Source organism: Vigna angularis, chromosome 9 (genome assembly GCF_016808095.1).
Source record: "Vigna angularis cultivar LongXiaoDou No.4 chromosome 9, ASM1680809v1, whole genome shotgun sequence".
NCBI lineage: Eukaryota > Viridiplantae > Streptophyta > Magnoliopsida > Fabales > Fabaceae > Vigna > Vigna angularis.
The window spans coordinates 9315571-9335374 of NC_068978.1; the positions used below are offsets into that span (position 1 = coordinate 9315571).

Consider the following 19804-nt stretch of genomic DNA (forward strand, 5'->3'; position numbering starts at 1 on the left):
ATTTTCTTTCTTTCACCTTCATTTACATTAGAAAGTGGGATAACTGATACAAACACAACTTGCAATCAGAAGGCAATTCCTATAGTAATGACACGAGTATTTTTCCCATCATTGAACATGCATAAAAACGTTCAGTATGTTATTACACTGACTTTTAATAATACTTACACGAGTGTAAATGTGTATCTTGAAAATGATTGGGAGAACGACAGGGATGGAAAGTCAAAACCAACTTGTTGGAGTCTGGGGAAAGGGATGAATGACAATTGGTGATTGTTTTTGTGACTTGGGTTGCAACTTGCCCTTTTTATAATCCCCTTTTGGTCCAACACATTCGATTCACTGGACCTTTTTGAGATTTCTACTTATATTTATTTTACAACAATCCAAATATAGGAAGAGCTATTGAGAACACATTTCAGTCTTAATGCTAAGAAAAAAAGACTCAAATGCTAACAAGGATGCCTTGTTTGATATCTTTGTTGCCTCATTGCCTAGCTTCGGTTGCAAATGTTGATCTCACGCCATCTTTAAATGAAACAGGATGAATTTTTAGGGTTTGAACCAATCTAGAGATGTCCATAGATATGTCAGCTGGGGACTTCACACCTCGATCAACCTGAAACAGAAGACAAAAGGACATGCCAATAAAAAACAATCTGGGAAAGAAGATAAACTATATGAGGCTAAGAAACGGCCATCAAAAAAGTGATAAAAACCTTTGATAGCCTGGGCTTGGAAGAAACAAAATCTTGAAATTTTTTATCATGGAGTAGCATGTTAATTTTGTATACAATGATAATGCAGATAAACAAAGAAAGACAGTTACTAATTGAATGTCACAACACGTACCGAAGAGGCAGACACTGGTTTGATTAATGAGGTATCATGCCCTCTAACTTGTGCAACGGCCTCGGCCATTTGAACACGGGAAACCCTATCAGCTCCACCAACATTAAGTAACAATTGCATTTGCTTGCCCTCTATTACAAGAATCAGAAAGTTGAATTCATAATAGCAAATTTGGGATACAGCAGCTTTATGTTATACATGAAAGTATAATACGGGCATTACAATGAAAAGATTTGGAACAGCCAAATGAAATTATAATTAATGAACAAGAGGGGACAATTTTTATGTAAGGCCATATTCAGTTTTGGTATAGAAACAATTCCATAGATTTTTCTGATCTTATTTTGCAACCTTAAAACGAGTCTATGAAAATCAGCCTCATTAATATATGGAATTCTTGTTGCAGCTTACCATTATCTAACTTATACCTGAGCATCTGTAGTAAAAGTCCTATACCTGAAATCCATTGACTTGTTAAAGCTAGTACGATAGCTACAAGATCCTTAACATAAATTGGGCAGCGGAACTCGTCATGAAAGAACTGAACTTCTTCTCTTTTAGCAAGGGCACCATCAATCCACTGAAACAATCAGATAGTATTTTAGTAATGAGAACAGAACACACATAAATGAGGATAAATGTGCTGTACTGTAATATTATTCTGAAAATACTGATACAAGTGGACGGACTTAATAAACAAAAGATAGCACAGGGTATCTACAGACCCTGCACTCCCCTCATTGATCCTTAATATCTAATTCTTACCTGCTCACTCTTTTCCTTATCCCCCTTTTGCATAGTCTTACGACTATACACGTAAACTTCCACCACCTAATTCCATTGATTGACTCTCTAGAAATATCACAAGCTACTCAATTCCCACTAATTGCTTATCCTGGAATCTGTTACATTAGGCTTTCCAGTTCACCATGACGGTCTATTTAGATGGTTTCTTAATGTTAAAAGTGTACTTTAGACCTAATTCAATTCCACAAAACAAACTTATAAAGTGAGGTTTGTTAGATTGTAAGCCGAGTTAGTTAGTTTGTTAGCCTAGACAGCTATTGGTTAACTGTCTTAGCAATTGTATTTTTTCTAGTATAAAAGAACCCAACTCCTGTACATTTTGAAGAGTTAGAGAGTAAGTGAGATTAGTGAATAATACACAGTTTTCAGTGCATTGTGAGTTTTGTTCTTTTCTTTCTCTGGTCACTTCATTGACCATGCGGTGCAACGGTACTTGGCTGTTCGGTTGTTCGTGCTCTGTTGGTTTGTTCCCAGGCGTCTGGTGCAGACGTTCATTAGCGTTGGTGCTGTAGCGCTCTGCTTCACTGGCTTTCGGTGAAGGCATTCTCTGGCATTTGGTGGGACATTCACAGGCATCCGGTACAGGATTCACAAACCGTTCGGTTAGGCGCACTGGGTTCAAACTCTCGTTCTCTTCATTTTCTAACAGTGGTATCCAGAGCCAGGTTCGAGATTTGGGAGCTTCAAAAATCATCAAGGCTTGGCGAAAGGATGGTTGAAGCGTGAAGAAGATCAAGACTGTGTTTCTTGGTGAAAGATCGAGGGTGTAAAGAATGGCCAACAGTGATATGTCGTCCGCTAATCTACCAATTCTCACGAAGAAAAATTGGAGTAGATGGAGTACACAAATGCGGGTCCTATTCAGATACCAAGATGTGCTTGAAGTGGTTGAAGGCAATCATCAAGAGTCTCCTGCGGGTGCAACTGATGATCAGAGGGCCGAGGAGAGAAAGAAAGACAATAAAGCACTGTTCATTATTCACCAATGTGTAGACGATGCTCACTTTGAGAAGATCCAGCATGCAAAGACTGCAAGGGAAGCTTGGAGTATCTTGATATGGTGTCATACTGGAGGTGAAAAGATCAAGAAGGTCAAGTTGCAGACGCTAAGGAGGCAGTATGAGTTGATGGAGATGATGGAAGGAGATAGAGTTAGAGAGTACTTTGACCAAGTGATTGCCATCACCAATCAAATGAAGGGATGCGGAGAAGTCATCTCGGACTTAATGATCATTGAAAAGATCATGAGGTCTTTGTCTCAGAAATTCGACTACATAGTTGTGGCTATAGAAGAGTCAAGAGAGCTAGATAAGATGAAGATAGAAGAATTGCAAAGTTCCCTGGAGGCACACGAGATGAGGCTGCTTGGCAGAAATCCAATCAGAAGGGATGATCAAGCATTGAAGGTGCATCATTCCAAGAATGAAGAGAAGAAGACATTCAAGAAATGGAAAAAGAAACGTGGTAAAGGGAAGTGGAGAAATGATAAGAGCAGTGAAGATCAAGATGAGTCTTCAACAGAGGAAGAAGGCAAACCAGATAAGAACTTCTGCAAGAAAGACAGAAGGAACATTGAATGTTTCAAATGTCATAAGTACAAACACTACTCTTATGAGTGCCATGCTGAAAAGGAAGAGCAAAATAAGGGTGAAGGAAAGGAGGCCTACGTAGCTCAAGAAGAGTCTGATTCATAACCCCTCACATTGATGGCAACTACATCTATAGTAAGCTCATACTCTCAAGATCAATTGTGGTATTTGGATTCGGGATGTTCAAATCATATGACGTGCCACAGAGAATGGTTGGTGAATTTTGATGAAACCAAGAAGAGTAGGGTGAAATTTGCTGATGACAACACTTCAAAGGTAGAGGGAATTGGTGATGTTGTTATCAGACGGAAGAATGGCGCGCGTGCCATTATAACTAATGTGTTGTTTGTGCCTGCAATGAGGTGCAATCTTCTGAGTATTGGCCAGTTAATTCAAAAGGGCTTTACAATAGTAATGGGAGGCTTCAATAAGGTTGAGTTGTTTGATAAAAGCAAAAACCTAATCTTGAGGAGCAAGATCTCAAAGAATAGAACATTTCAGATCAGCCTAGTGAAGTCTACAATGTGTGGAGAATCTGGCAATACAGCAGAGCCAAAATTAAATTTTGGAAGTAGTAAGGGTGTGTAATCTGGAAGCAGTAGAGATGTGCAAAACAATGAGCATCACTCTAAAGCTGCTAAACCACGAAGGAGACACAAGCTGGCACAGAGACTTCCTGAATGTGAGGTGAATACTGATACACAGACTGTGATGAGGAAGATCTGGTGCACATAGCTATGTTTGCAGGTGCATAATCGATCGGTCAAACAGAAGCCTTGAAGAAATTCGTGTGGAGGGAGACAATGAAAGAAGAAGTTGATTCTATTGGGAAAAATGGAACCTGGAAGTTAGTTGATCTTCCAGCTGGGAAGAAAAGCGTTGAAGGGAGTGCTGCCAAATAGGCAGGGAGTCACACAGGAGCGCCAAACTGGCATTTGCGCACTGAGTTCATGCACTCACGTCACGTCACTCGGTCGCTCTTTCGCACCGATCGGTCTCAGTCGCATAGCTCGCTCAAATTGGCATTTGCCTTTGCCACGTGATTGGCAGGGACAGTTGCTCAGTGGACTGGCAAGTGCAATTCTACATGTCAGCGAACACACCCTTCGGTCTCACACCATTCGGTCTAGATGCTGCGCGAGATAGATTGGCGTTTCTCGAAGATAAGGATGGGTGCTACCTTCCTAGGTGCTCGGCTTAGAGGGGAGTGTTAGACTGTAAGTCGAGTCAGTTAGTTTGTTAGCCTAGACAGCTGTTGCTTAACTGTCTTAGCAGTTGTATTTTTTCTAGTATAAAAGAACCCAACTCCTGTACATTTTGAAGAGTTAGAGAGTAAGTGAGATTAGAGAATAATACACAGTTTTCAATGCATTGTGAGTTTTGTTCTTTTCTTTCTCTGGTCACTTCATTGACCGTGCGGTGCAACGGTACTTGGCTGTTCGGTGCTATTCATGCTCTGTTGGTTTGTTCCCAGGTGTCTGTTGCAGATGTTCATTAGCGTTCGGTGTTGTAGCGCTCTGCTTCACTGGTGTTCGATGAAGGCATTCTCTGGCATTTGGTAGGACATTCATAGGCATCCGGTATAGGCTTCACAAACCGTTCGGTTAGGCGCACTAGGTTCAAACTCTCGTTCTCTTCCTTTCCTAACAATGTTTACATTCACTTATATACTCTAAACTAGTCTTATCACTATGCGACTTTCAACACTTAACATAATATGAATGAATAAAACAGCAAGCAAACTCCCCATAGACACATCTTTCCCATTAATGAACTCCTGTATTTAAGTGGATTCTAGGAGAATAGAAGAAGAACCTAACAAGTGACAAAGGAAAATTATAACCTTTGTAAACAAAGTCAAAGCAAAAAATAATGAAAATCCCAAGTATTGTGAGGTTTTCACATTCAAAGAAGGGAATCAGGCACTAAAAGGAACAACACACAAGAAATCATGTAAGATGGATTTTTTTTTTTAATACTATAGATTAAAAAAGGTTAGCACAGCACTACCAGCATCTTTTAAGAAAGAAATACCATGTACATCATGCGATAAGAAGCAAAATTCACAAGACATCCACCTCTAGAGTTTGATCGACCTAAATGCTTAAGCATTGATTTTGCATTGAAGTCTATGATACAAATTACATACATTACACAAGCACCTGAATAGGGAGAGATTTGGGAACTGGAGAGATTGTTTGTGGCCCATAGATGATACTGCTTCTCAAAATTGCAAAGTTTGGAAAATTTTCTGAAATGAACTGCTCTGCTGTCACTTTAGTTTTTCCATAAACATTTACCGGAACAGTAATGTCTTCCTCCTTGTAAAAGGACTTCTCCCCTTCATAAACTGATGAGAAGAAACAAAAATTACAATTATACTAAAAGAAAGTGTATATGGATATGGATATGGATATATGGACATGGACAGTAAACACGATATATGGAGAATTTTTTTTTTTACCCCAAACATGACTCATCCCTTGGTAGTGCTATAAACAAAATGTTCTAAAATTTAAACGATGATAATGTTAGATTTTACTTAAGAATGACAGACATTAAAAAGAGGGAAACATAAAGAAGGAAGAAGTGAGTACGGGTTGAAGAAGGTTATGAAAATATTTTCCTTTTTCATAGTGCCCATTCATTTACCTTCATTTATCATTGTACGATTGGGTTACCTTGATCTGTGGAAAGATGAATGAGAAGAGTACTTCTCTTTTCAAAGCTTTGCAACCATTTTACAAGAGATGATGGCACGTTAATAGCATGTGCAGTAGCAGGATCAATTTCACATGCACGAGGAACTGAGATGGCAGCACAGTTGACAACCACATCAGGCTGCCATTAATAAACAAACAGAACTGTCAATAATGAAACAGATCACAGTATTGTTTTATTCACTATGAAATGCTAACATGTGATGCTTCATCCTCATGTTTTCTTCCAATAATTTTCTATTTGTATAAGGCTATACCCTTAAGATACACTAATGGATGAAAGACTCATACATTGACATGGGTATTCATCAAACTAAGAGAAAACATTGGCCAAAAACAAGTTGCCAAATTGCAATCTAAATCCTTTTATGACAATCTCGAACATTTGTTCATGAAAGATGCACTACAGAGTTTAACAATGAAGCAACAAATAAAAAACATACAAAAAAAAAGGCCCAAACTTTATTCCAAAACGGAAGTTCACAAAATGACCCATTAATCAAAATCATGTTTCTTTCCTCACCCAATGCAAATTAAAAACAACAACATTAACATAACCAAGTTCAGCCAAGAGGGTGATAACAGAACCTGACCAAAAGTGTTGGAAATGGCTTCAAATCCAACTCCAGTTTTCAAATCTACTTGGAAATAAATGGAGGAAGGAATGGCATCGACGAGAAGGTGGGGAGGAGGAGAGGAGTGGTGGGTGAAAGCGAGATCGAAAGCATAAGGATTTCCATTGGCATTTGGAATGACATGAGCATAGGCTTGTAGCAAATGCTGACCCAAGTACCCTGTTCCTCCCACCACCAAAACCTTCACCTTCTTCATCTTTTCTGTGGCAAGAAATTGTAAAATCAACCACACTAAAACAATAAGAATCAGATGTTTACCAGTACTTTTAGAATTCTAGCTAAGAAATTAAAGATAAGATATGCAAATAAAGGGCAATTTTATTATAATTTTTCAATGAGTTACAAATTATTTCTTCTAAATTATTTCATAAATATCTATACTTGTTACCGTAAAAAGTTAAACAATACCTTTTTTTAATGATAATAAATGCTATAATAGATATAAAAAAAATCACTTGTTTCTTTAATAAATATGAGTAGAAACACAAGATCTTGATATTATTTATCATCTCAAACAACATAGCTTTTTCTTGAACCAATTTTTTATAACCATGAATAAGTCTATCTCTTACATCTATGGAATTTATTTGAAGTGCGTCGTCTTTTACAAGATGAAACATAAAATTGTCATAATGTCATGCTTGTATTATTTAAAACTTATTAATGTATTTGGATGTAAAATTTTATGAGTATAATTATTTTTATAAAATAATTCAAATGGTTTATAATATAATAAAGCATTAAATATAATTTTGATCTTTTAATTAATTAACAAATAATTATAACCAATTTTTATTCTAAACTTTGTTTGATTTCGTTTTTTTCTTCTAAAACTTTGGTTTCACGTGAGAAATTGTATTTTACATAAACATCTGCATAACCATATATATAATTATTTAGGCAAAGAATTTTTAAATAATTTATAAAATTATATGAAAATCATTAGAATACTTAAATGTAGATTTTAACTTTTTATTAAAAAATAGGAAAATAATTTTTATATATAGTTATAATTTTAAATGTTTTTTCTTTGTATTTTCTTCTTAGTTTGATTTTTGTTAACACGATCTCGATTTAACACTGTAATGTCTGCTTTTGACCAAAAGGTAATTTTATTTAAATTGTTAGGAGAATTTATTTGATAAATTACTTTTATTTTCATTCCAAACTATGATTTTTTTCACTTAATGCTAAAGAGGTTACTTTTTTCTTCAGATATAGAATATAGTTTTTTAAATTTTTTATGTCTATAATATTTTTTTGGATTAGATATATTTTTATCCCTTAATTTTTAATAAAAATTCAAATTATTTTTTTTTCAAAATTTTAACTTAATTTAGTTTTCTAATTTAAAAAATTGTAGATTTCAAATTTTATTAAAGTTATATATGTTTCATAATAGTATTAAAGTTATTAATACTGTTTGAAACATTTTTTTCTTTAATATTAATTAAAAAATACGTTTAGAACTTTATCCTTAACAATTTTTTTAAATGATTAAATTTATGTATTTTTAAAATTAAAAAAATTAAATTTGATTAAAATTTTAAAAATAAACTAATTTTAATTTTTATATTTAAAGTCACAAAAACATATTTAACTCTATTTTTATATAATTGACACCAATATTAGTATTTATGTTTGCTAGGATATTTTTATTTGAAAAAGTTTAAATTATTATTAATTATTTTTTTTTAATGTCTAGTGAAAACATTTTCAACCCATATTGACAAGAAAAACGGTAACCAATCATGTTTTAAAATTGATATGAGTTGATTGTAGTTAAATAATTATGAATAACTTCAATTAAAAGAATTCCAATTAATATAAATTTGGACAAAACCTCATTTGAAAAAATCTTAATAAATTTTAATAAAAATAGAATAAATAAATATCAACTAAAAAAATTAATTTGAAGTTATTAACAATTACGTGAAATTAAAATATATTTTTTGTATTTATAATAATTAAAATACTTAATTCAAATATATGATTTAAATAAAATCGTTTTAAAGGAAACAATTTAAAAGTAAATGAATTCCAGTTTTATGTATTTAAATATATTAAAAATTATTAAATTCTCATTGCAAATCCAAGCTAATTATAACCAACTGGGTGGATTATTTTATTTCTTTCAATCTGGTTCAACGTCACGCTCTTAATAAAACTATCTTTTTAAATAATTATGTATTAATAATACAATATGTTTTGTTTAACATAGTACTGTATCAATATTAATATTATTGATTTTAAGATATATTATAACATATTCATATTGATATTTTTATTTCTATAATTAATTATATATAATATTAAGATTAACATAATAGGTCAATAAATCAAGTTGATCTTCCCGTCTCATTCTGAGTTTTAATGGAATAACTTTAGAATTACATTTTCCTCAATTAAGTTACTCCTTAATAATAATAATAATAATAATCTTAATAATAATCATTATAATGAAAATAACATTGCTCTTAAAATGTTAACTGCATAAAAGAAAACATGTCAAGCAAAATGTATTTTTGTATGGCAGAAAGGCAAGCAAACAGCAAAACACCATTGGATTTTCACACCAGAAAGCACAATAATTAAAATTTCCAAAATGTGACCCAAAAATGCTTTGTTTCTCATTGTAAAATTAATTATGCGCCAAACCAAAGAAGTATGTAAGCATTTCTTTCACTCTAGAATTCCCCACTTGATTCTTTCCATCCACCATAGCTCTCATCTCCTACACTGTATTCCTGCTCTTCGTTTCTCTGCAACCAGATATCAAAATGGTACATTATTTATTCAGTTCTGAAGAAAAAAGTATTATGCTACAATCTCATCAAATAAAAGATCAGCATTTATATGTAAGTCTGATGAAATTTGCAATAGATAACAAATATCTTTGCAGCCATTTATAATGTTTTACATTTCATGATTGTAGCATAATACTTTTTTCTTCAGAATTGGCTATATGGTATATATTATTTGAATGGAGAGAAAAGAAAAATAATAGGAAAAAAGATTCCAGTATTACCTCAGGAGTGAAAGTGAGAGCCACCTTAATCTCTCCACAATATTCTTCGTCCTTCACAACCTTGTGAACAGTTTCTGGAAGGCTACCCACTTCAAACAGTGGACCTAAATCAATGCTGCAGAATGCAGATAAAAGTGAATGCATCAGTACGAAAAAAGTGAAAATGATCCTCCCTTTTTCATCAGAGACAATTACTCATGCCATGAAATTGCAAAATAAAATATTGAATTGGAAAACACAAAAAAAAAACACTGAAGACCATGGCTAGGCAGAAAATTTGTAACATCTGTTAGTTCACCAGAAATGCAGAATTTAGACCAAAGTTATGCTAACAAAACTTTCTGTTGTTGGCTAAAGTTCATTAAAAATTACAAAATCATGAGTAACATGTCCACTAAGTTTTGTGATGACCAATAAACTTCAATTAATAAAAGTGCTACTAACATTTCCCTTTACACCATACAACATTACATGCAGCTATGATCAAGTTTCTAATATATCTTTACCTTCTAGTTCTTCTATCAGATGGTGTCATGTGAATTTTTTCTTAAATTCTACGGATAAGTGATGATAGACAGAGCTTATGGAATACTAGAAAGAACATTTACTTTATGCTGAAAGGTACAATATGTTTGGTCTATTACTCTTTAGTCTCTCTATTGAATTCGGTCCTATCTTCAGTGAAGTTTCACTGACAAGGTAAGCAAAATGTAAAAGTTAAAGGAGAATTTAACTCACTTTGTCTCGCCAAGAGAATCATCCTGAGTAAAGTTATCTTTATCCATGATCTTGAGATTCAGTTCAGAAGTACTGTCAGAAACAGTGAAAAGAAAGCTCTCGTTCCATTGAGGTTTGGATCCAGAATCTGGTATTCATATAGAACACTAATCAATTCAAGTCACAAAACATAAAATGGTACATAAATTAGCATATATTGAGTTAAGTTGGCCAGAGATGCACCTTCTTGCACAGTGCTCTTGTGCTCCTGTGTCCTGTATGTGAGAATCACATAAGGATCTATGCTGGCTGCTCATTGAAGAACAAAATCAAGCAGTTAGAGAGTGTTATATCTTGATCAATATGAACTGTTAACACCCAAAAACCAGATCAAAGAAAAAGGTCAACTTATATGATTCCAATGTTCAATTTGAATACAAGAGAGACTCAATTAACATAGCTACATGAACCAAACAAATTTGATGAGAAAATCAATTGTTGGTATTCAAACACATTCATACCTAATTATGTATATAGATGTGACACTGAACATTGATTTTCTCATCAACAGCTAAAATTACTTACTTTACCCTCTAAAGTGATTTGTTGACTTTATAGAAGCTGGATCCAAACAGAACATACCAAGATCAGACCACAATATGCCCGTTTTGCAATTTAATCTCCAAATAAGAGAGATTTATACAATAACAAAGATCTAAACCAAACCCTCATATAGTGAGAGAATTCTGATGCAGCTAAAAGTAAAAAAAAAAAAACTTTCTGATCACAGTTTCATAATTCATGAAATATCTATGAAGAGGAAATCATTGCTACAAACAGTTTCTTATCAGCTGAGCATAAACTTAGAGTTAGCTTACAGAGAAAATCATTGTCATCAAGGCCTTTTGCGCTGATCAAAATAACTTCAAGCGTTCCACGAGGCATCTTTGAAATTGAAGTTTGGACACACAACACTTGACAGATTCTATTTGACTCAAGATGCTTCTTCTGTGAAGTCTTAATATAGTTGAAAAAATGGTGAAAATCACTGTACCAGAAAGTGCCTGAACCGAATAGTGCCAATTGGAGATGGATTTTTCCTGGATCCAACTTTCCTCAAAACGTTTCTCTCCTTTATTTCAAAAGGTTGCCGTTAACCCAAGAAATTATTACACGACTTGGACTAAACGCCAGCTTCCAGTTAATATTAATATAAATGTCATTAATTGTTTTCTTAGATAGTTGAATACATCTTAACAAAATAATAAAAGATATTGAATTTTTCTAAGTATTGTTGATTAATTTTGTCATGTTGTGGCAATATTACGGTTACTTTTGTTTGCCAACTAATCTATTTAAGATTAAATATGTTTTTATCTCTAAATCATTATAAAATTTATGTTTTGTTCTTAAATTAACTTGTAAATTTATGTAACTTGGTGTTTAGGTTAATTATTCAATTTTTTTTATATTTATTTTTTACTTTGTTTCTTTTAAAAAATTCAATATGGTTTTACCATTAAGATAATTTAGAGAGAGTCGTGATTTTTTAAGGATAAATTTGAACTGTGGAAGTATTTCTTTTATTGTTTTTCTCTTCTTTTATTTCTTGTTTTATAGTGTTACGTACCATTCGATATTTCATTTAACCTTCTAATATTTCATTAAATCTTGCAAAAGTTAAAAAAATGATATTTAATCACCTTTTAAAATAGTGTTAACACCAACAAAAGACAAGTGAATGGCTTCTAATGTGACAAACAAGTTCTACTTTGAATTATAATGTAACATTATTCATCATTTGTCAAAGAAATGTTTTATCTAACTTTCATATAGTGTTGAAAAAAATATTTTATATGATTTTCATAATCTGCAAAGACAATACTTTAGTTATAAAACATAATTACGTGGCTCTTTGCACACTAATCTCCAAATAGGTGATAAAAGTTTTTATATTATAATAATTATAATTAATTAATAAATTAAAATCTAAATTAATCTCTAACATTATTTATGAAGGTTTCAACTAAAGAAAAATGAATGTCTAAACTAAGCTATTATACCTATGTCTCTTTAACCACATCCTATCTGAAAAAAAAAAAACTTTAATTACCAAAATCTATATAATAATGATAATCAATTTAGCTAAAATTCATTATATCAATAACATAACATATCAAAATAGAAACATAAAATAATTTTGAAAAATCAATATCAATTTCAACAAATCATCACTTATCTAACTTCATAATCAAACCTTATTTAAATAAAAAAAAATTGAATACCTTATTTTATATTAATTAACAAAATCATCAAATTTTGATTTTTTTTTTCAAATACAAGTCTAAAATCTCAAAACCTACATATATTTAAATTAAAAGTAAAAATAAAATTAGTTTTCCTTCCCTTCAATTTTTAAAAAATAAAATTTCAATAAAATATTAAATTACAACAACATACATAAGAGTTTATTGGTTAACTAAAAAAATTCAAACCATGATTCATCAAACACCAACTCAAAACATCTCTACAACCCACCAAGATTGAAGAGAAACCATTGTAAGCTGAAGAAACTTAGTAAATGATTTCTTTCCTAGTGTTCCATATTAGGGCATGGAGAGAGGAAAAATGAAAAGAAGTGAAAAAGAATTGGAGAAAAAGGGATTCTTTTGTTTTTGTTCTAGAAAAATCAAATTATTTCATTGAAATGCTATATGCACCCTTACCTTCATAATCTCACCCATTTTTTTTTGTTATTTTTTATTGCAGCCCAAACCTCGCGACCAAACTGTTTTTAATATATACACTTCAAAATCACTATCTCCACCCCTCAATTAATAAATCTTTTATCTTCTAATACAATTTCTAAACCTAATTCATAAATATTATATATATACTTTAAATACAAAAACAAATTAAATAAAGTTTAAGCATACATTAATTGAGACACTGTGTAAAAAGGAAAAGAACAAAGGCAAGTAGAAATAATATAATGTATTGTGATAACTAAAAACTGAGTATGCAATTTATTTATCTTATGGATAAAACCACGAAGAAAATGAATATAATTGATTATTTTAATGCAATATTTTTCTCTCATTTTACCAAAAAAATGCTATGATAGCTTTCACAGTTTTTTTTTTTTAAATAATTTTCGTTATTTAATTCTTTTTGACCATTTATCTTGTCTTAATAGAAGACAACGTTGTTGATTTAGAATTATTTATTGAAGCCATCAAAAGTGCTTGCCAACTTATTTTACTCCTTCGAGTTTTATCCCACTCAAAGGTCATTCTTTTTTTGACGTAACAATATCTTACAATTTCACAGAGAAACATTTCTATCAACTTGCAAGAAACGAATCTTCAACAACCAACTCATCATCTAATTATTCATCCACTAATGAATGACATTATCATGCATCACTTCATCTTTCGTCTTTTACATGAAAACCAACTTACTTCTTCTCATACCATTTTTTTTAAACTCTCACATAAATTAAAAATAATAATAACAACAATTTTTTTTTAATTTTTTAAAATCTAAAAAGCGAAACAATCTTGAGAATCAATTATACAAATATCTTGTGATAAACAGTTTTCTAATATCAACCAATCAAATATACTTTATATTTTTATCCGCATTTACTCTATTATTAATTAATAATCAAATTGAATACATTGGACTTTAATTGATTGTGTCACTAGAGTAATTAGTTATATGAATAAAAGAATTTATAAATAGTACTAAAAAATTTAAATTTAATAAAAAAGTATTAAAATAAATTAAATAATTTACAAATATATATTTTATAAAAAATAAATTAAATACTATAAATATACAAATAATAAAAAATAAATAATAAACTAAATGACATTATTATTAGTTAGTAAATAAAAATAATGTGTAATTAGAATGATAAATTTACAATCATACGATTCTTTATAATTTATTTACCATATTTTATATTTTTAAAATAATTTAATTCTTTTATTAAATATATTAATTTAATATTTTATTATTAAAAGGAAAAGAAAGCCATTTGAATTCAAAGAAAAATTTGGTTGTAGGAAAAAAGCTGAGAAATGGGAAGTGAGAAAGGAGAAAGCTCGTGCGCGTCGCCATGGCTGAAAATCTCGAAGGAAGTTGACCCTGCAGCTGCCTCCCAGACCTTGCGCTTCGTTGATCGCATGGGAGCTTCCATCGCCGTTCCCCCTAAGTGGGAAGCGCGTGGCACCTACGGCCACCTCTATCGGAACTTCATCAAAGTCCTTCACATCCAACCAGGACGAATTTCGATCTCCGTTCACGCCAAACCCCCCATCTGTGTATGTAAACCGTTATGTATCACAAAATTTAGATTCAAGATTCGATGTTGTTACCACTGTTCTCCAATTATAACTTGGAACTCGGGTTGTACCTCGTAATTTGTTCAGTAGAAACTAACACATTAGTATGTGTTTTTTTTTTCTTTACTGGAATTGCAGAATGGCTATGGAACTCTGCATGGGGGTTCTGTTGGGACTTTGGCTGAGATTCTGTCAATTGCTTGTGCTAGAACGGTAGTTGCTGAAGACAAGGAACTTTTTCTTGGGGAAATTAGCATTTCTTACATGTCTGCCACTCCAGTAAATGTGAGTATATAATCTGTCTTTATGCTTTCCATGGTTGTCTATTGCGATACATCGTTTTTACTTCAAACAATTAGATGCTGGATAAATGATAGAGTCCGCCAGTAGAATAGTTCGGTGGTGTGCTGCATGAGGAAATGCAGTTCTTTATCTTGAATTGTATTTTGAAACAGCATAGCAAAGCTTGAGGACATTAGAAAAGAAAGCAAACCACTTAAAACTTTAAGTAATTAGTTTGAGAAGTTTGGACTCTTATAGTTATAAAGAATGTTGCTCAGCATCATTCAACTTCTGTTGCTCGGTTTCTTATCATTCGCTTAGGGGATTACTTTGGATCAGTGTGATTAGGACCTCATTGAGAATACTTCAAAGATAACTATGCCTGCAATAGGATAACAGAATTTTAATAAGACAACTACAGACAACCATGAAAGCCTGATCCAAAATTCTGGAATTTCTTGTTATTATTGTCTTTATTTGAACTCTTGAGAACTTGTAAAACTGACCTTAAAAGAACTGCTCCCACAATTTCGATTATTATCCCCATTCCCAAACAAGAAGCTGAAAGGCAATAAGTTTAGGACTTCTGGCACATCAGGAACAAGTTTCCTAGTCATTCAATGTGTTTTACAGGTGATCATGAATTGGATTTTTCAAAATTCAGATCCATTTTAACTTAATGGAATTGAATTGGACTTTTCCAATCCAATTTAAATTAGATCAATTCCAGTTTGTTTAGTTTTTCCAAATTAGATTTAAATTTAAATTTAAATTTTAATTGGCATGACTTGGACTCAACTAGGCCATACCTAACCTAACATGGACTCAGCTCCGCTAAACCTACCTTGACCGGACGAAGCCTAGCATGGGCTCAACCTAACCCAACCTGGCTAGACTTGACTCAAACTAATTTGGGCTCAACCTAACTAAGTCCCAACCTGATTTGGCCAGACCCAATCCATTTCAATTAGACTTAGGGCCTAAGCCTGACCTAACCTGCATAGGCCTAGCTTGAGCCAACTTGACTTTGGCTCAATCTGACTGAACCTTTATTAACTTGGATCCAACCCAATGTTGGCTTAGGTCGACTCTGCTTGACTAGGGCCTAGGTTGAGTTGGCTCAACATGGACTGGGGCCAATTGGATCCCAACTAGGCTCGGGGCCGTCTTGGCTCAACAGGGGCCCCACTTTACTAGGCATGATGTGGGCTGCATTGATATGGCTTGATGTGAACCTAGGCCAACCCGAGTCGACTCAATTCGATTTGAGCCTGTGTTTGTGTGTTCAGGCAAATTTGGCCTGATGTAGACCCAGGCTGATTCATTTTGACCTAGGCTCATATTGACTCGACTAGACATGGACCTGACTTACTTCGTTTGATATGGGCCTTACTTGACTCAACTTAGAACTGGGCTTGTCTAAGCTCAACTTAGGCCACCTTGGCCTCAACTCGATTGAACATGAAGTGAACTTGCCTCAAATTAGCCTGATATGACCCAACCTGTCTCAAGCTTATCTATATGGACTAGGTGCTTGAAGTGCTCAACCCGGTCAACTTGACCTTGACCTAGCCTGACTTGGGTCTAACTCAATCAAACATGACATGGGTTCAATTCTACTAACTTGACATATAACTAGCCTGACATGACTTGGGCCGAACCTGATCCCATTTCAGACAAAGCTTGTCTTGTCCTAGGCTAGCTTGACTCGAGTTTGGCTTGGCCTAGCATAGCTTGGGTTTGGCTTGGCCTAGCCTAACTTGGGTTTAGCTTGTGCTTACTTGGGTTTGATCCAGACTAGCTTAACTTTAGTGTGACCCACTTCGATTGTCCTGGACCGAGCCCAACCTAACCTTGCATTACTTGGGCTAGTTGGCTCTACCTTTCTTGAGTTGGAGCCAACTTGACCCGATCTTGCCTTTTCATAACTTGAACTAACCTAGATTCATCTTGATTTTGAATTTTTAAAATTTGAAAAGTTATTTAATGTATAATCTCTAATCCAAATCCAATTAAACAGATTCGACTTAAAATCCAAGAATAGGAATTTGGATTTGAGATAAATATATTAAAATAGACTTAAAGTAATATGGATTGGGTTTGAAAATTTGAATTTTTTGCCCACACTATAATATGTGATGTTGGTGAGTTGCATTAACACTTTTGGTGGATGACTATTACATTTCATATTAAGGTTTCCTGAATTGCCCTTGAGTTTGTGATATTATTTTTGGATGAAGATCCTCTAGAGTTGACGGTTCAGCTTAGACGTGAACCAATTAAAAATCAAATTTAAATTTTGATTGAATAGACAAAAGTGCACGGATAACAAACTTTACATTTGTAATAAATCAATAAGCCCTTGGTTGCTTTCAATAGTAATTACTTCCTTCAGTTTACTTTCGAGTGCACTTTGCATTTTATAGCCTCCATATATATTAATACTCATATCACATGATGCTTCTCTTGCCAACTTTGTCATCTATTTATACTGTGCCATTTTCATGTTCATAAGCCATCTTCATGCTTGAATCCTTTGATAAATATATTTTTGCACTTTACGTTTATCCAGGAAGAAGTGTTAGCAAATGCCTCCGTAGTGAAGTCCGGCAGAAATTTGACTGTAATTGCAGCTGAGTTTAAATTGAAGAAATCTGGGAATATGGCATATAGCACTCGTGCTACCTTCTATAACATGCCTCTTTCCAGTTTATGAATAATTTGGATTCGGTTTAAACCGAGTAAAAGTATACTAAAGAATAATATATTATTTTACTTATAATATTATTTGTTTTACATTGACAGTCAACAATTATATAAGAATAATTTGCTTTTAGATTTTTAAAAAGTAGGGAAAAATATTATGATAGCCTTGAAAGCAGATTTTATCAAAGTTCTTGTACATCTAATAGGATTGCTTCTCCAAAGTTTATATGGAACATATTTGAATTCACCCACACCAGTTACCACACTCTAGGTTAATCCATCAAACATCTATGACCAATAAATGACTACTAGACTAAGAATCTCCTATTACTTTTCACTATATAATCATCCTTCTCTACTTGAGATTGAAAGTTATTAATAGTGTCAGAATAACCCTTAATACAGAGGGTCTATATTAATAAATACACTATACATAACCATCTTAAGGACTTCTACTTGAAATCCTTATAATATCATATATAATTCACAGTCATAAACCCATCACATATCACTTTAAATCATATCCACATGTATCATCCATTACACATAAACAAAATTTCCAATATAAACAAGGGTGAAATTTTATACAACATATTTTAAACAAACATGAATAAATGATTAGAGAAAACATTCACAATATTGTCAAAACAGGGGTCGCTCAACGAGCAAGATCCCTCATCCAACAAATTACTGAGAAAAACAAGATCCAGAACTGTTAGGAGAAATGAATGCCCTAAACCACTGTGCAACACTCATAAGTTAGAGAACTCACTGACTTCGCAGCGCTTAGCGCCCAAATGGTCGCTCAGCGTCCCGAAGCTTAGTGGCTCTCGAGTTTAGTAGTGTTTAGCACCACACATGACTGCTTAACGTTATACAAGAAGACAATGACTTTGAAACTTGATCTGGATGCACTCAAGACCTATCCAAATGACCAAATTGGTACTCTTAGCACAATAATTAATTTGAAAACATGTTTATAACTCATTGAATATCAATTTGCTCAATTGGCTAGGAATTTAGTTTACTTGATCAAACCAACTACTGAAAAACACAAACAGTAGATCTCACATTGTTAAAAGTGGACTTTAAGCCTAAATCAACCCTACAAAACCGGCTTGTAGGGTGAGGTTTGCACTCACTTATAAACTATGAATTGACCTTATCTCTAGTCGATGTGGGACTTCCAACACACCCCCTCACGCCGAGGTATATACATCTCAAGCGTGGGATTAGACATTTTTAATGGGTGGTTCGATAGCAGCCCGATAGCAGGTGGAACAATATGCCCAACAAACAACAAATATCGCTAGGATAGGCTCTAACCTGGCTCTGATACCATGTTAAAAGTGGACTTTAAGTCTAACTCAACCCCACAAAACCGGCTTGTAGGGTGAGGTTTACACCTCACTTATATATTATAAATTGGCCATATCTCTAGTCGATGTGAGACTTCCAACACACCCCCTTCACGCCGAGGTATAGACATCTTGTGCATGAGAGTAGAAATTAATGGGTGGTCCGATAGCGGCATGACGGGTGGAAACAGAAATGTCCACCTAAAACTCGCTAGGATAGGCTCTAACCATGACTCTGATACCATATTAGAAAGTGGGTTTTTAAACCTAACTCAACCCTACAAGCCGGTTTTGTGGAGTTGAGTTAGACTTAAAGTTCACTTTTAACACACATAATGTAGGCCAAATAACTTAGTGACTAACCAAGCCTTAATTGACACAATTACATACTCAAAATGTCAGACTTACTCAAAGAACCATCCCTCTAAAATTTCACCTATCAAACCCCAATTTTAGACAAAAAATAACTAACTATTACTCTAACCTATTATCAAACCAAAGTTATGCAAAAGTGACCAATCAAAGCATAAATCAAACATTACAGATCCATCAAAAACCAAATACAATTCAACAACTTCTCTACAACTAAAATTCACCATACCAACTACCAATTTCAACATTTCACACAATACACTATCATAGAATTGTGTTGAATATAGTAAAAACTATGTGTGAGATTAGTCTCCCTTGAGTTGAATATACACATAGGGTCCTTTATTTATAATGAAGAAATATGGGCTAAGCCCAAAACACAAATAAGA

At 33.2% G+C, this 19804-nt stretch overlaps 3 protein-coding genes across 4 annotated transcripts; 1 reads left to right on the forward strand and 2 right to left on the reverse strand.

Moving 5' to 3' along the window:
• Nucleotides 1–76: 76 nt before the first annotated feature.
• On the reverse strand, nucleotides 77–6883 carry LOC108347571 (uncharacterized). Of its 2 annotated transcripts, XM_017586902.2 has the most exons (6): nucleotides 6557–6880; nucleotides 5930–6089; nucleotides 5411–5598; nucleotides 1309–1432; nucleotides 853–983; nucleotides 77–619 (listed from the first exon to the last, which is right to left on the reverse strand). In XM_017586902.2, the coding sequence occupies exons 1-6, from the start codon at nucleotides 6797–6799 to the stop codon at nucleotides 488–490; spliced, it is 978 nt and encodes a 325-aa protein (XP_017442391.1). In that variant the 5' UTR covers nucleotides 6800–6880; the 3' UTR covers nucleotides 77–487. The 2 variants fall into 2 exon arrangements, with proteins under 2 accessions (XP_017442391.1, XP_017442392.1); XM_017586903.2 differs by lacking the exons at nucleotides 77–619; nucleotides 853–983 and having other exon boundaries at nucleotides 1303–1432; nucleotides 5398–5598; nucleotides 6557–6883.
• Nucleotides 6884–9111: 2228 nt separating this feature from the next.
• Nucleotides 9112–11520, reverse strand: LOC108346987 (16 kDa phloem protein 2). The gene is made up of 5 exons (XM_017586068.2): nucleotides 11227–11520; nucleotides 10592–10657; nucleotides 10370–10496; nucleotides 9632–9746; nucleotides 9112–9365 (listed from the first exon to the last, which is right to left on the reverse strand). The coding sequence occupies exons 1-5, from the start codon at nucleotides 11291–11293 to the stop codon at nucleotides 9291–9293; spliced, it is 450 nt and encodes a 149-aa protein (XP_017441557.1). The 5' UTR covers nucleotides 11294–11520; the 3' UTR covers nucleotides 9112–9290.
• Nucleotides 11521–14404: 2884 nt separating this feature from the next.
• On the forward strand, nucleotides 14405–17857 carry LOC108347087 (uncharacterized). The gene is made up of 3 exons (XM_017586204.2): nucleotides 14405–14676; nucleotides 14836–14982; nucleotides 17552–17857. The coding sequence occupies exons 1-3, from the start codon at nucleotides 14434–14436 to the stop codon at nucleotides 17693–17695; spliced, it is 534 nt and encodes a 177-aa protein (XP_017441693.1). The 5' UTR covers nucleotides 14405–14433; the 3' UTR covers nucleotides 17696–17857.
• The last annotated feature ends 1947 nt before the right edge of the window (nucleotides 17858–19804 follow it).

Excerpts from the sequence above, each read along its gene's own strand:
- LOC108347571 (XM_017586902.2), bottom strand. The coding sequence starts at position 6,799 with ATGAAGAAGGTGAAGGTTTTGGTGGTGGGAGGAACAGGGTACTTGGGT. Across the intron at positions 1,433-5,410 it reads CCAAATCTCTCCCTATTCAG|TGGATTGATGGTGCCCTTGC; the intron begins GTGCTTGTGTAA and ends TGATTGTTTCAG. Across the intron at positions 620-852 it reads AACCAGTGTCTGCCTCTTCG|GTTGATCGAGGTGTGAAGTC; the intron begins GTACGTGTTGTG and ends CTTCTGTTTCAG.
- LOC108346987 (XM_017586068.2), bottom strand. The coding sequence starts at position 11,293 with ATGCCTCGTGGAACGCTTGAAGTTATTTTGATCAGCGCAAAAGGCCTT. Across the intron at positions 10,497-10,591 it reads CAAGAGCACTGTGCAAGAAG|ATTCTGGATCCAAACCTCAA; the intron begins GTGCATCTCTGG and ends TATGAATACCAG. Across the intron at positions 9,366-9,631 it reads CTCTCACTTTCACTCCTGAG|AGAAACGAAGAGCAGGAATA; the intron begins GTAATACTGGAA and ends ATCTGGTTGCAG.
- LOC108347087 (XM_017586204.2), top strand. The coding sequence starts at position 14,434 with ATGGGAAGTGAGAAAGGAGAAAGCTCGTGCGCGTCGCCATGGCTGAAA. Across the intron at positions 14,677-14,835 it reads ACGCCAAACCCCCCATCTGT|AATGGCTATGGAACTCTGCA; the intron begins GTATGTAAACCG and ends CTGGAATTGCAG. Across the intron at positions 14,983-17,551 it reads TGTCTGCCACTCCAGTAAAT|GAAGAAGTGTTAGCAAATGC; the intron begins GTGAGTATATAA and ends ACGTTTATCCAG.